The sequence below is a fragment of the Gambusia affinis genome, linkage group LG03, assembly GCF_019740435.1.
Source record: "Gambusia affinis linkage group LG03, SWU_Gaff_1.0, whole genome shotgun sequence".
Lineage (NCBI taxonomy): Eukaryota > Metazoa > Chordata > Actinopteri > Cyprinodontiformes > Poeciliidae > Gambusia > Gambusia affinis.
Genome location: NC_057870.1, coordinates 24,989,568 through 25,002,947, shown reverse-complemented (window position 1 = coordinate 25,002,947; position 13,380 = coordinate 24,989,568). Strand labels below are relative to the sequence as shown.

The window sequence follows — 13,380 nt, the reverse complement described above, 5'->3', positions numbered from 1 at the left end:
GGATAAAGTTGAGATTTCCATAGCAGAATTAGTTGATAAAACTGTCCAAAGCTTTGAACATTTCACTGAGCACAGTTCAGTTCAATCCCTCCTCCAAAAATGGAAAGAATATGAGACTGCTAAGCCACCAAGACATGACCATCCACCAAAACTAACTGCAAGTACTGTTGGAAAACATGTTAACATGATCACTGTAGTTGATCACAAATGTCCATCTTTTTTTTTTGACTTTTGTTGCTAAAAAAGGACAAGAAAATGTTTTGTTTCCACCTTACAATGATGTGCAACTTTATCGTTGTCAATGGCAGACCATCTCGATGTTTGTGGTTGTAATGTTGCAAAGTACAAAAAGCTAAATGAGTATTATTCGACTGAAAGGTCAGCTGTAAACTCAAACCTGTACATCGCTTCATGGCTGTACCAACAATTAAAAGATGGTTGAGTCAGAAGTAGAGTACTGACAACCTTCTTAAAATGACTAAAAGTTTGCTAACCTGTTACAAATTAACAATCTGCTTTAAAAGGGTTCAATATCTTCAAACTCTAAGATAGAAAAATACAAAGAGACTGGTGAGATATCTATTCCAATATTCAGGTTACTCAGACTGGTAAAGTACAAAATAAAATTTCCAGAGATAAGAGCACTTATTCTGCCAAGGCTATAAGATTTTTGTTTTTCATTTACAGCAAAACAGGTCTGCTAGTAATGTAATAAGAGTTTAAAAGTTTTTCCAAAATCTGAAGATTCAAAATGTTCCAAATGCAGTTTTAATGGAAAATGTTTTTGAAATTTTGGCCGGCTCTTGTGAACTCTTCCACCGTAGCTGCTAACATTAAAAGCACAGTCAACGCAAGGATGAGTGGCTTGTTTTCATTTAAAAAGAGTAACGTCCGTTTAAGAGAGGAAAACCAAGGAGGGGGAGTCGCACAGAGAAAGAGAGAAAAGGTGGGAGGGGGCTGATGAGATCATTTTCTGGGCCTGGATGAATCAGCTCTTCTGTCAGAGAAGAAAAGGAGTGCACAGCAGAGAGAAGTGACCATAGCAAATGGGAACAATTTGAAGAAGTCAGCTGAGGCTGAAAAAATTATTTGAATGAGATAAAAGAAAATGGGAACACAGTTTTCAGGACAAACCTCAAATGTTCAATAGTACTTACAATCTGAAAGACAACTAGTAAAACGTTAGGCCAGTAAAAAGAGGAAGGAAAGAAATTCTAAAATGTAACTAAAATGAATTCTTAGGAACTGTTCTCTTAAGACTATGAATGCTTTGTAAACAGACTTAACACTTGTGACCTGAAGATAAAAAAGTAACTTCTCTTTTTCAAGTAAAAAGACTAATTGTTTTTAAATATTTATGGCCTACAGGTATATGTAACAATCACATTTCTAATAGTGTTCCTATCCTTGCAGTCAATGCTGCAAGAGATTTTGTTCAATTTTGCACCACCTACTGACAAGAAAAGGAATAAAGGCTCCATCTGCACCCACAGCAAACCAGGTATGAAGTTTTCTGTAATAACTAGATGATGCTTTTTATAAATGAGCACATAGATTTCCAATAAGCAACTTGATACTTGAATTATTTGATAAGTGCTGAAACAGCTACCTTACAATTTAACCTGACCACCATTGCCTTCCTTATTTTCAGTTTGACCATAAAAGGAATAGTCTATTTCAGTTTTTATTTTGTAAAACTGAGGATGTACACACTAAAAAGGTGAAATTCACAAAGTTTTATTTCCCAAGTTTATCATCATACAGCTGTTAGTTTATGGGAAAGGAGGGGCCGTTACATCAACCAATGAAAAATATTGGATTTACGATACAATGTCAAACCTAATGATATTTAAAAACAAACTGAAACATGCACAATACAGAATGCAGTGTAAACATGGTAACTAAAAAAAGAAAATAAAAAAGGTAACTAGAGTGGACACAAACTGCACAGGTTGGATGAACGCAGTTCTATAACCATCAAAATATGGAATCATAAATTAAAACTTCTTTTAAAAATCAAATTCCACAACAGGAATAATCAAGAAGTTCTCCTTCAATAAGGTCGGTCTCTGCGCTCCTGGCGGTGGTCCCTAAAAATGAAAAAAAAAAAAAAGACAATAAAACCCCTTTACTGAATATTCTTTTAACATCAACAAAACAATCTCAAGCCTAAATTGAACACCTTACCTCATATCCATCTTGCCCCCAGGTGGTCCCATTCCTCTACCCCCTCTGCCACCCATGCGATCCATTGGCGGTCCTCCACGCCCGGCTCCGCGGAACCCTCCCCTGTCCATTCCCCCACGTCCTCTGAATCCACCGCGGTCCCCTCCCCAACCTCCACGGAAACCACCGGGTCCACCTGGGCCTCCGACTCCTGCTGGCCCACCACGATCCATACCTCTGCCCCCACGCATTCCAGGTCCACCTCGGCCTCTCTCACCACCTGGGGGGAAAGGAGGACCACCACCTAAGCCCTCGGGTTTGGGGGCTTTGCACTGGTTACACTCCATCCTCCAAGCAAAGTTTTGGTTACCACAACCCCTGTGAAAAAAATACAAATGTACAGTTACAAAACACAATTATAAAGACTCACGTAAAGTTGTGCATGAGGTGGCTGTACATACGGATTAGGACACTCCCAGTCGCCAGCTCTTTGCTGCATGTTGCCTCCTGTTGGTCCACCTCTGCCCATTCCACGTGGACCACCTCGTGGGCCAAAGCCTCCACGGTCCCCTCCTCGTCCCATCATACCTGAAATTCCAACATTTCAGGTATCATACCATCGGATCCCACACATGCTACAGACGTTAGTGTGATAGTTTACCTCCACGGCCCATCATGCCATCACGCATAGGCATGCCGCCTCTCATTCCACCCATCATGGGCTTTCGGCGCGCCATGGACACCTTAAGTCTCCGTCCTTGAAACTCTTTCCCTGGAAATAACATAAAACTTTGTCATCACAGACACTGGGTACACTTTACAAAGTGCTTCTGATTTTTCTTATTATTTTGACATTTAATCTATAAATTATACCATCAAAATGCTCCACAGCTGCTTTGGCACAGACGGGCTCCTCATAGGACAGGGTGGCATCACCTTTAGGCTTTCCTGAGTCTTTGTCTGTATAGATGTTGATAGCAGGCTGACCCAGTCTGCGATTCATCTTTAAAACAAAGTCCGCAGTTTAGTTTTAGTAACAGTTGTGGTTAAATATAAACCATGTTAATTAATTTCTTAAAAATTAACCTCAATTTTTTCTTTTAAGTTGCCCGCTGAAATGTACTACAAAGACTTACAGTGAAACTGGAATTTTCTAGGATCAATCTGTTGAGGCTATCTGCATTTCCACAAGTAATAACCCTCAAGAAAATCACACATCTCCTTCCAGATCATCTTTACATTATGTGATCTACACATTATCCTCACAATCAACCGAGAGGGGAAAACAGGGAATCTGTAGGCTAAAGAAAATATGCTAATCACAGTGTGTGGGAGTATGGAGTTTTCCCCAAGAGAAAACATGTTTTAAAAACATGAATGGGAGTTTTAGGCTAGTCTCCTTTGGATTTCTAACCCCAGGTGCATAATCTGAAAGTGTACAAAGCCAACGATTGACTTGGTTTGTAAAGACAAAGTAAACTGTAATGGTCAAGTGAAGAACTAGGAGGTAAACCAGGGCTAAAAGCAATTATTACCCTTATTGGCCCAACGTGTTTGAAGAATTCAGCCATTTCCTCTATGTTGGCCTTCTCAGTCAACCCAGTGATATAAATGGTGCTGTTCTCAGAGTCATCTTGCTCTTCTGGACGTCCTACAGGTACAAAATAAATCATAATAGTTTTCATTTCCAATTAAAAGATTTTTTTAAAAAGACAAACAAGTCCTTTCTTGCAAATTTCTGCACAAGACCAAATATGCCTTTGTTCAGTGTCAAAAGTACTATATATATATATATATATATATATATATATATATATATACACACACACACACTTAGATTATTAGGTTAAAGATTCTACTCACCCATTTCGCGTTCATCGGCCCCCATGGGTCCTGTAGTCCATTGAGTAAAAAGTAAACATAGAGAGGAAAAAAAAGTCAGTGCATGCAACTAAAATCTAGTAGACTACACCTGATAACTATAGCTCATAAACCACTCTCTTATGCATGACTTGTATTGGGAAGTTGAAAAATATGGTACCTTCTGGTACAAAATGTCCACAATTGATAAACTCAATTGAAAAATTGAACACCTCAGAACCCTTGGTATATATAGATATATAACTCTTTGGAAAAAGCCTTTAAGACCAGAGTGAAATCTTTCAAAAAAATAAAAGATTCAGCTCAGATTTGCCAGAGCAGCCGCAAACACTTTTCTTATTAACCGATCTAAAAGATAGTCAAACCATAACCAGTGACTGAATTATATAAAGTACCCCAGAGCAAATGGTCTCAGGCATAAAAAAAAAAAAAAAATCCAATATTTTGATGTGTTTTTGTAGGGGAAAAAACATTTCATACCACAATTTATATCAATGTTGAAAGCATATTTACCCAAAAAGTGTTACAGTTTAGAAAGGGCTAACCAGTGTAATACTCAGTAACTTACCACCAGGCTTACTGAAGCCACCTCTGTCTCCAGCGCTGCTATGGGGGAATAAATGGAGATATGAAGGCGTTTCCCTTTTACAGCCACTTCCATGGCTCGAGCAAAGTGGCTTGATTGGGGGGAGTAATAAAAACATTCTATCTATCCCAACAGCAACTTCAATTAACTCCCAGAAAACTATCTGTAAATGTACAGTTCACTGAAAAAAAATTATACTATGTGCCATTCCTTAGCTTGGTACAACATCCAATGACAGTTTGAAACAGTGGATACAATAATCCAAAAATAAAAAAAGAAAGGAACATGTTTATGTCGGCTTTTAAAATGTGATAAATCCTAAAACAAATGAACACAGGTAGAATTATTTCAGATGCATTGATGGAATATATCCAGTACCATAACCTCAGCATTAAGTTACAATTTAATTACTTTTACAGTTTTTAATATTTTTTAATATTAAAAAAATATACAATGCATCTGAAATTTCACAGGAGAGTCATTGTCATTACATTCAACATAATAAAAACAATTACATGTTTTTAACACCAAAACAAATACAAAGTCTACCAAAGATATGATAAATTTAAATAAAACAGGTGGCTTTATTGACTTTATATACCCATCATGCTTAGAAAAAGACAAAAATAAAAACACCATCCTCAGTTCTTGATAAAAGGGAGACTTCGAATCTTTGTTTAAGCTCCTTCCTGCTGCTTAAGCTGGAGACTCTGTACTGAGTACAGATACGTTTTAGAGAAAAGATGGTTTTAAATGGCTCTCACTGTTACCTGTACGGTATAAATGTGACAAAGCATGTTAAAAAGGCGCTGAAAAGAAATAACATTTGTATTCCAAACATTTCAAAACACAGTAACACCCATCCCTCACCCCAGAGCACAAATAGTTTAATCCAAAATCCAACCATTCCATAAAAATTGATCTAAAGAGAACAAAGTTTATTGTACCAGAACAACCAATATTTTTTGAACAGACTTCTTTTCTCAAAGTTGACAAACCAGCAGGGATGCTTGTAAAGTTCCACGGTCAAAAAAATTTATTAATGAAAAGATTTTTCATAAGTATGTAAAACAAAGACTGCCTGATATCAGGAACACATGGTTTTATGATGATTTGATTGTGATTATATGAATTAACCCAGGGTTTTCCAGGTACCTCGGCCTCTCTCACCACCTGGGGAAAGGAGGACCACCACCTAAGCCCTCGGGTTTGGGGGGCTTTGCACTAATTACACTCCACCTTCAGCAAAGTTTTGGTTACAAACCAGTGATGGCATAGTTACTTTGAAAATGTAAATTACAAAACACAATTTGAAAAGACTCACGTTATATTGTGCATGAGGTGGCTGTACATTGAGTTACACTAGTCGCCAGCTCTTTGCTGCATGTTGCCTCCTGTTGGTAACAACACCTCTGCCCATTCCTGTGAAAATTACATTGAGCTCCACTTGTACTTAAGTCCCATCATACCTGAAATTCCAACATTATAAGTATCATACAATGTGTCTCCACACTGATAAGGTTGAACTGAAGAGGAGATTGTACAAAAATAAAAACGTGAATAATTTGTGTGGTCCTCTGTTGTCTGGAAAACTCTAAGGGATTTTAAAGCCCCCTCCCCAGCTCCAGCTCCAAACTCTTTCCGTGTGTCACAGCACAGAGCTCCTCCTGCAGCTCCACAGCTCAGATGGCTGCACAGATTTGTGACACTTAAGTAATATAAATTATAATGATGTTGTTGCCATTATAACTATTGGAAACACAGACGGCTTCATTAGGCTGTTTTCATCTTATTGCGCTGTTCATATTGGTCTCTGTTTGCAGTTGCAGTTCTGGAGCTTATCTATTCAGGGTTAATATATTAACTTGACATCAACAAAGACACAGCGGACGAATCCTCCGGGAAATTATGGACAGGAGAGACTGACTAAAACTACCTTAATGACGGACAAATTCTGGGATTTATTCTGCTTATTTCCAAGCCCAAATGAGTAACTTCACGCTCAAAACGAGCCCAAAAGGAGCAACCAGCAACTCGTAAATTTTCAAACGACTTTAAAAAATTGAAGCCCAAAGCCGTTTATAATAATCGGACTTGGCGACAGAAACTCAAAATAGTTCCAGTTTTTCGACAAGAGAGTAAAAACGATTAAATAACAAGAAGATAAAAAGCAGTAACGCAAAAATGATTTTGATAAGTAACTGTAGTCTGACTACTGGATTTGAAAACATCCTCTAAGGTGGGAAACATTTCCACTGATCCCACACACGCACTTACAGTACCAACTTTTCCTAAATCCACACCCCTGAAAAAAAATGAATTAACCCATATTTTCCATACTTTTGATTTTCATCACAATGTCCAACATTCTATGTTGACATTGCAACATTGCAAGAGAGGGAAACAATATTGAAGTATTTCTGACAGGCCAAAGCTTTTGACATGTGAAACTTGCATCCTTGTCATATTCCTATCAGATATTGCACCCAAGAAGTCATCTGTGGAACACTGAAACTTCAATGAAAATTGGGATTTAATTTTTTTTGCCATTCTGTCAGAAAACCTTTTATTGATTATTATGTTCTGAGTCCATATTGACAAAAACACCAACTTTTAGTGAAGATAAAAACTGAACCAATATCCGCTTTCCCAGTGTAAACACAGACTATTTTGAAAACGCCAGTGTTGGGGTCCCCCACCACTACAGTATTCGATTCCAAACACAGTATACCCTTGAGCCAAATACTGACAACATCGACACCATTAAAAAAAAATAGAGACTTTGAACCCCGATCAGGACCAAATAATAAAATTACTGCAATGGTTGCAACTTAGAAACCAATGTAGGTGTTGCAATTAAAAATAGAAAAAACAATATACTGAATGCTCAATTTCTGAAATTTGGATTTAAGGTTTTTGCCACAATTTAAGTCTGACTGAATTTTTTTAGGTTTTTAATCTCAATTTTCTCAAACCAAGAAGTAGTCGAAGGAGAAATGCCTACTTTCTGACCTGTTAATACAGAAAACGTGCTGTCCATTAGTGTCCCCCTTCATAAAATGTTTGTCAAGCCTCCTTTTGTACCTGCTCAGTTTGGGGTCTACCGTGATAAATCATGACATTTCCATCCACTCCTTTGCAGATTGTCAGATTCACTATGAAGCCAAATACAGATAAGCCCTACAAAGAGGTTATTTGGATTTAAAATGATTTGAATTCAACCAAGATTTTTATTAGGTAGATCAAAAATGGAAATTTAAAAATCACTCAAAACCTTCACAATAAATCTTAGTTGACAAAATAAAAACCTTGATTGCTGACCAGATCTAGGCAACTTGTCTCCGCTGGTGACCTCCAAGTCTTTGAGGATTGAAGGTCTCCTTTCTGTCACCCTTATTGTTTTCCACAGAATATTGGATTTAAGCTGAGACTCTGTTCAAAATGTTAATCACTCCCAGTCAGAAAAAAAGAAACATATTGATAAATTGAACAAATACTTTCAATAACCCTGCCAGAGGTGCAAATATTTTGATCTCAAGTCATGTTCCAGCCAGCTTCAACCTGGATGTCTCAGAACTGGTAACAGCTCTACTCCATCTAGCCATAAATATAAATTACACACCCATCTTGCCAATTTTGGTTCTCTGGCTCCACACCTCAAACAGTACATTACCAATCAGGGGGTTATCAAATTGAAGCAACACATTAGGTATTTTTTGCAGAAAAGCATCGTTCAGTCAAGGTAGATAGCAAGACTTAACCAATTTCTCTAAAGGCAACACCATGAGAAAACACCTGCTCTCGTCACCTTTCGTTTGTGGGCCATGAGATCAGTGGCTTCTGGTCCAAAATATAGGCTAAAGCTCAGTGGAGTCTTTATTTTTGGTCATGGTTCCCAATATTTGAAACATGTCTTTAGATATTACAGGCATCTTCACTTGTTTTAACAGTTTCCCAGTGGTTTTAGGCACAGTGCAAGTCGGCATTATCCTTGATTATTGTTTTTTCTTTTACTTTTGCAGTTCATTTATACCTGCCATCTGTTTTTAATTGTAGTTTGATTTCTTACAATCTATAATTTTACAGAACCTCAAGTTCTAAATGTGCTTTATTTATTAGCAATTTAAACTTATTTAAGTTTAACCTACTGTTTTTGATAATACTTGAAAACATTCAAGTGTTAAAAATATTATTGAGCTTGTAAAGGAAAAATGTCAAAGGCATTACATTGTACCAAACGGATATGAAGGAGCACAAACGTGCATTTAAGAAGGAACCAAACATACTGCACAAAAATGGGACGCTTGACTTAAAATATTTTATGCCAAAGTCCTTAAAAATATGGTCTGAAATTTACACAGAAAAACGATGGCTTAGCTCATTTTGTTTAAAACTTTTCTAATAAAACCCTAACATAAAAATCTTAGAAAAAAAGAAGAAACACTGCCTGTAAAAACCATCAGCTCTCCAACTTCCCATCTATCCAAAAAATAATTCTGACTCAGTCAATTCATGTATTTAGAAATTAGCTAATTAACCTACAGTTTAAGCACAGGTTGCTCTTTTAAGTTATTGTGGGAAAAAGGGACATCTAACTTACCTTCAGCCAAATAGGTCAGAGCTGAGAGAAACTGGAATAAAATGGCAATACAGCCATTTCAACTGCATACCAATGGCTTTGTGCCTTCACCATCACAACTTCAGAAGGCAAATAACTTTTGCATATTATTTTAAACCTGGTCTCCAACTCTAGGCCTCAAAAGCCATCACCCTGCAACTTTTAGGTGAATTGAAGGAATCAAATTCCTGAATTATCTTCTCAGCAACTCATAGGGCGGATTGGATTATGGAGTCAAAAGTAGCAGGGCAGTTGCTCAAATAATAAAATGGGAGATTTCTGGAGAATAACGCAGTTGTTTCCCCACAGAATGTCTCAGCCCTGCCCAATATGGCAACAGCACCTATGATCAAAGTGAAAATGAGATCACGCGCTAAGGAAACACACTTACCCCATTCCACGACCCATTCCTCGACCACGATGCATCATTCCACCTCGTTCAAAGCCATCTCTTCCCGGGCCCCTGCTGTCTCCTCCTCCAGGGTACCTTCCAGGTTCAGACCCTGGATAGCCAGAACCTCCACCTTGGCCATCCTGTCTGTAGTTGTCTATAAATATGCAACACAGCTTTATTAGTACAAATAGCCCACATATGTTTACAGCCATATTAAGGTGCTCCATTCACAATCCATCTTAGCTTTAGAAAAAACAAAAAGCCAAACTTACTGTAAGGGCCAGACTGGTTATAACTGGGTGGTCCACCTTGTTGGTTGTATTGATTGGTTGCTGGTTGCCCATAGGAACCAGCACCTTGAGGAGGGTAAGCAGGAGGAGCTTGTTGCTGCGGTGGGGTCTGTTGTTGGTAGCCCTGCTGTTGGTTATATCCAGCCTGCTGACCCTGGTATCCAGGCTGTTGCTGTCCATAAGATGTTGGTTGGGAGTAGGAGCTTTGGTTGTAACTAGCCGGTTGGCTGTTAGCACTGCAACTACAAAAAGTCAGTAAACAAAGAACTAAAAAAAAAAAAAAAAAAAAAACTGAAACATTTGTTTAAAATGATAACCCTGTTTGAGATATATAAAACTTTTACCTCTGTGGTGCAGAAGGTGCAGCCTGTTGACCATACCCAGGGTAGGCAGATTGGGCAGTGTACCCTGGCTGAGACCCATAAGACTGGGAGGCAGCTGGAGCAGCTGCAGTAGCAGAAGTGCCATCATAACCACTGGCTCCATAACCCTGGGCTGACTGTGAATAGCTATGAGCAGTAGACTGGGTAGGAGGATAACCAGCTGCAAAAAAGGACATGCCATTATAATACTTGTCCTAGAACGATAATAGTTAAATATGCAGCCTTGGTAAGTTGTCTTTTTTTTTTTTTAAGCGAGACCCTAACAGACTACAATAAAAAAAATATACGTTACAAAAAAAACAAAAACAAAAACTGACTTGCTGGTTGCTGGCCATATGATGACCCATATTGTTGTTGCTGTTGAGGATATCCTCCAGCTGCTGGGGTTGTCTGGGTATAACTGCTATCAGCAGCAGCTGCAGCAGGCTGAGTGTATGATCCATAATTCTGCTGGCCATAGCTTTGCTAAAAACAGCACCACAAATCAAGAGAATCAAAAATTAATGGGGAAGTGTTTTTTTAAATAATGATACAATCCATTAATCATCACCATATGGCAATACACAATGGACAACTATTTTACTTATATTTTTTAACCTTACCTGTGCTGACTGGCCATAATTCTGTGATGGCTGTGCAGCATAGGAGGCATACCTGTGAGGAAACAAAGAAAAAAAATATTATCCAAGTTAGAAACCGTACAAAGTCATCTAAACAAGATTTCTCCAAATGCAACCAGCACACGAATGCTTCTTCTACTAGCACATTTGCATACCCATGATAAAAAAGTATTGCACAGGTTAATTTATTTGAAATAATGAAATTAGTATTCCGAAATTGCACTACATTCAAACAGAGTAATAATAAATTACAACAAACGCATAGGCACAAATTTATGTACATGCAAGAAAAAAAGGCTTCGATTAGTAAATACACAGGTTTTTTTCAGTCAGGAGCAGCATTCCTCAGTACCAATTGCTATTATTTATTTTGAACTAAAGTCACAAAAACACAATCAAATAATAGTGTAAATATTGGATTAACTTAAATATCTTACCCCTGCTGAGCACCACTCTGGTTGTAGGAGCTGTAATCTGTAAACAGAAAAGAGATTAGTAATAACCGTTTGACTTTCTAATAAAACATCGTTTGCGCGCGCGAGCCACGCAGTCCCGTTGTTAGGCCTACACTGAAAAACTAACGAGCAAGCAAATGAAACCCTACACGACGGTTCCAGCTGCCAAATGCAGATTGGGTGCACTATCAAAAAGTTTTAGAATACCAGCTCTTAAAAAATAATAGCCAAGTTTAACCGCCACTGTATTAAATAAAAGGTCGACTCGATAACTACAATAGCTCGAGGAGCTAAAACTAGGCCGTGCACGCTGCGTAGGCAACGGTCATTGTAAAAACAACAAACACTAAGTAAACGCATTAGTCTCACCAAAACACGTTCTCGTACGATAACCTGATCAACATAATTATTTCACTTAACAACTGGAAAATGAATGTAAAATATGTTGCGATTTTTTTCACTCACCGGGAGCAGACGCCATTTTAGTAAGTCCGTGAAAGCCGACGAGAAGCTGCTAAATGCAAGAAGAGTTTCCACACCGCGCTAAAGAACCACGAAGTCTCGCGATATCATTGTCCTGCAGCGATGACAAAAGCAACGTGTATGGAAAATCATGTTGTGAATGTAGCCTTTAGTCATGCAATAAGTACGCTTTGGAATCTAGTCGTTTATTTATTTATTCATTCATTTATACATATATATATATATATATATATATATATATATATATATATATATATATATATATATATATATATATATATATATATATATATATATATATATATATATAGAGAGGCGACTGTGGTTTTTTTTATATATATATATATATATATATATATATATATATGTGCAATAAACAGCTATGCCCTACCAGTAATCAGGTACCCTGCAGGAATAATTAGCTGGCCAAAGGAGGAGATACAGGCCACAGATGTTAAGACCCGGAAACTACTAACAATGCACGGAGGGTTCCACCCCAAATCCAGCACACTGAGACTCTACACGAACCACAAAGAAGGAGGCAGAGGACTAGTGAGTGTGAGAACCACTATCCAAGACGAGACATCCAAGATCCATAGATACATCAGGGACAAAGCCTCAACAGACAATGTGCTCAGTGAATGTCTCAAACAATGGGGAACAGAACCTGAGGTGCCGGAGGAACCATCATGGGAGGACAAGCCCCTGCATGGGATGTACCACCGCAACAACCAAGTGGCTGACATCAGAAAGTCCTACCAATGGCTGGAAAAAGCTGGACTGAAGGACAGCACAGAGGCCCTCATCATGGCCGCCCAGGACCAGGCCCTAAACACCAGAGCAATTGAGGCCCAGATCTACCACACCAGACAAGACCCAAGGTGTAGGTTGTGCAAGGAGGCCCCTGAGACAGTCCAACACATAACAGCAGGGTGCAAGATACTGGCAGGGAAAGAATACATGGAACGACACAACCAAGTGGCAGGCATAGTGTACAGAAACATCTGTGCAGAATATGGACTGGAACCCCAAGATCAAAGTGGAAACACCCCGAAGGTAGTGGAGAATGACCGAGCTAAGATCCTGTGGGACTTCCAGATCCAGACAGACAAAATGGTGAGGGCGAACCAACCAGACATAGTGGTGGATAAACAACAGAGGAAAGCCGTTGTGGTGGATGTGGCAATACCAAGTGACTGCAACATCAGGAAAAGGAGCATGAAAAACTAGAGAAATACCAGGGCCTAAGGGAGGAACTGGACCTGGAAGGTGAAGACCACAGTGGTGCCTGTGGTCATCGGGACCCTCGGGGCAGTCACCCCCAAACTGGAACAGTGGCTACAACAGATCCCAGGAACAACATCAGACATCTCAGTCCAGAAATGTGCAGTCCTAGGCACAGCCAAGATACTGCGCAGAAACCTCAAGCTCCCAGGCCTCTGGTAGAGGACCCGAGCTAAGAGGAAGAAGAATCACCACCCGCGGTGGGTGAGAAGGGAATTAT

At 38.8% G+C, this 13,380-nt stretch overlaps 1 protein-coding gene across 4 annotated transcripts; it reads right to left on the bottom strand.

The window, feature by feature from the left end:
* Positions 1-1,721: 1,721 nt before the first annotated feature.
* On the bottom strand, positions 1,722-11,962 carry ewsr1b (EWS RNA-binding protein 1b). Of its 4 annotated transcripts, none has more exons than XM_044111747.1 (15): positions 11,859-11,962; positions 11,376-11,412; positions 10,921-10,972; positions 10,636-10,783; positions 10,280-10,478; positions 9,918-10,177; positions 9,643-9,799; positions 4,616-4,653; positions 4,030-4,059; positions 3,702-3,817; positions 3,040-3,169; positions 2,828-2,938; positions 2,628-2,754; positions 2,188-2,544; positions 1,722-2,090 (listed from the first exon to the last, which is right to left on the bottom strand). In XM_044111747.1, exons 1-15 carry the CDS (start codon positions 11,872-11,874, stop codon positions 2,054-2,056), a joined length of 1,815 nt encoding a protein of 604 aa, XP_043967682.1. In that variant the 5' UTR covers positions 11,875-11,962; the 3' UTR covers positions 1,722-2,053. The 4 variants fall into 4 exon arrangements, with proteins under 4 accessions (XP_043967682.1, XP_043967683.1, XP_043967684.1 ...); XM_044111748.1 differs by having other exon boundaries at positions 4,616-4,650; XM_044111749.1 differs by having other exon boundaries at positions 9,918-10,171.
* Between the last annotated feature and the right edge of the window lie 1,418 nt (positions 11,963-13,380).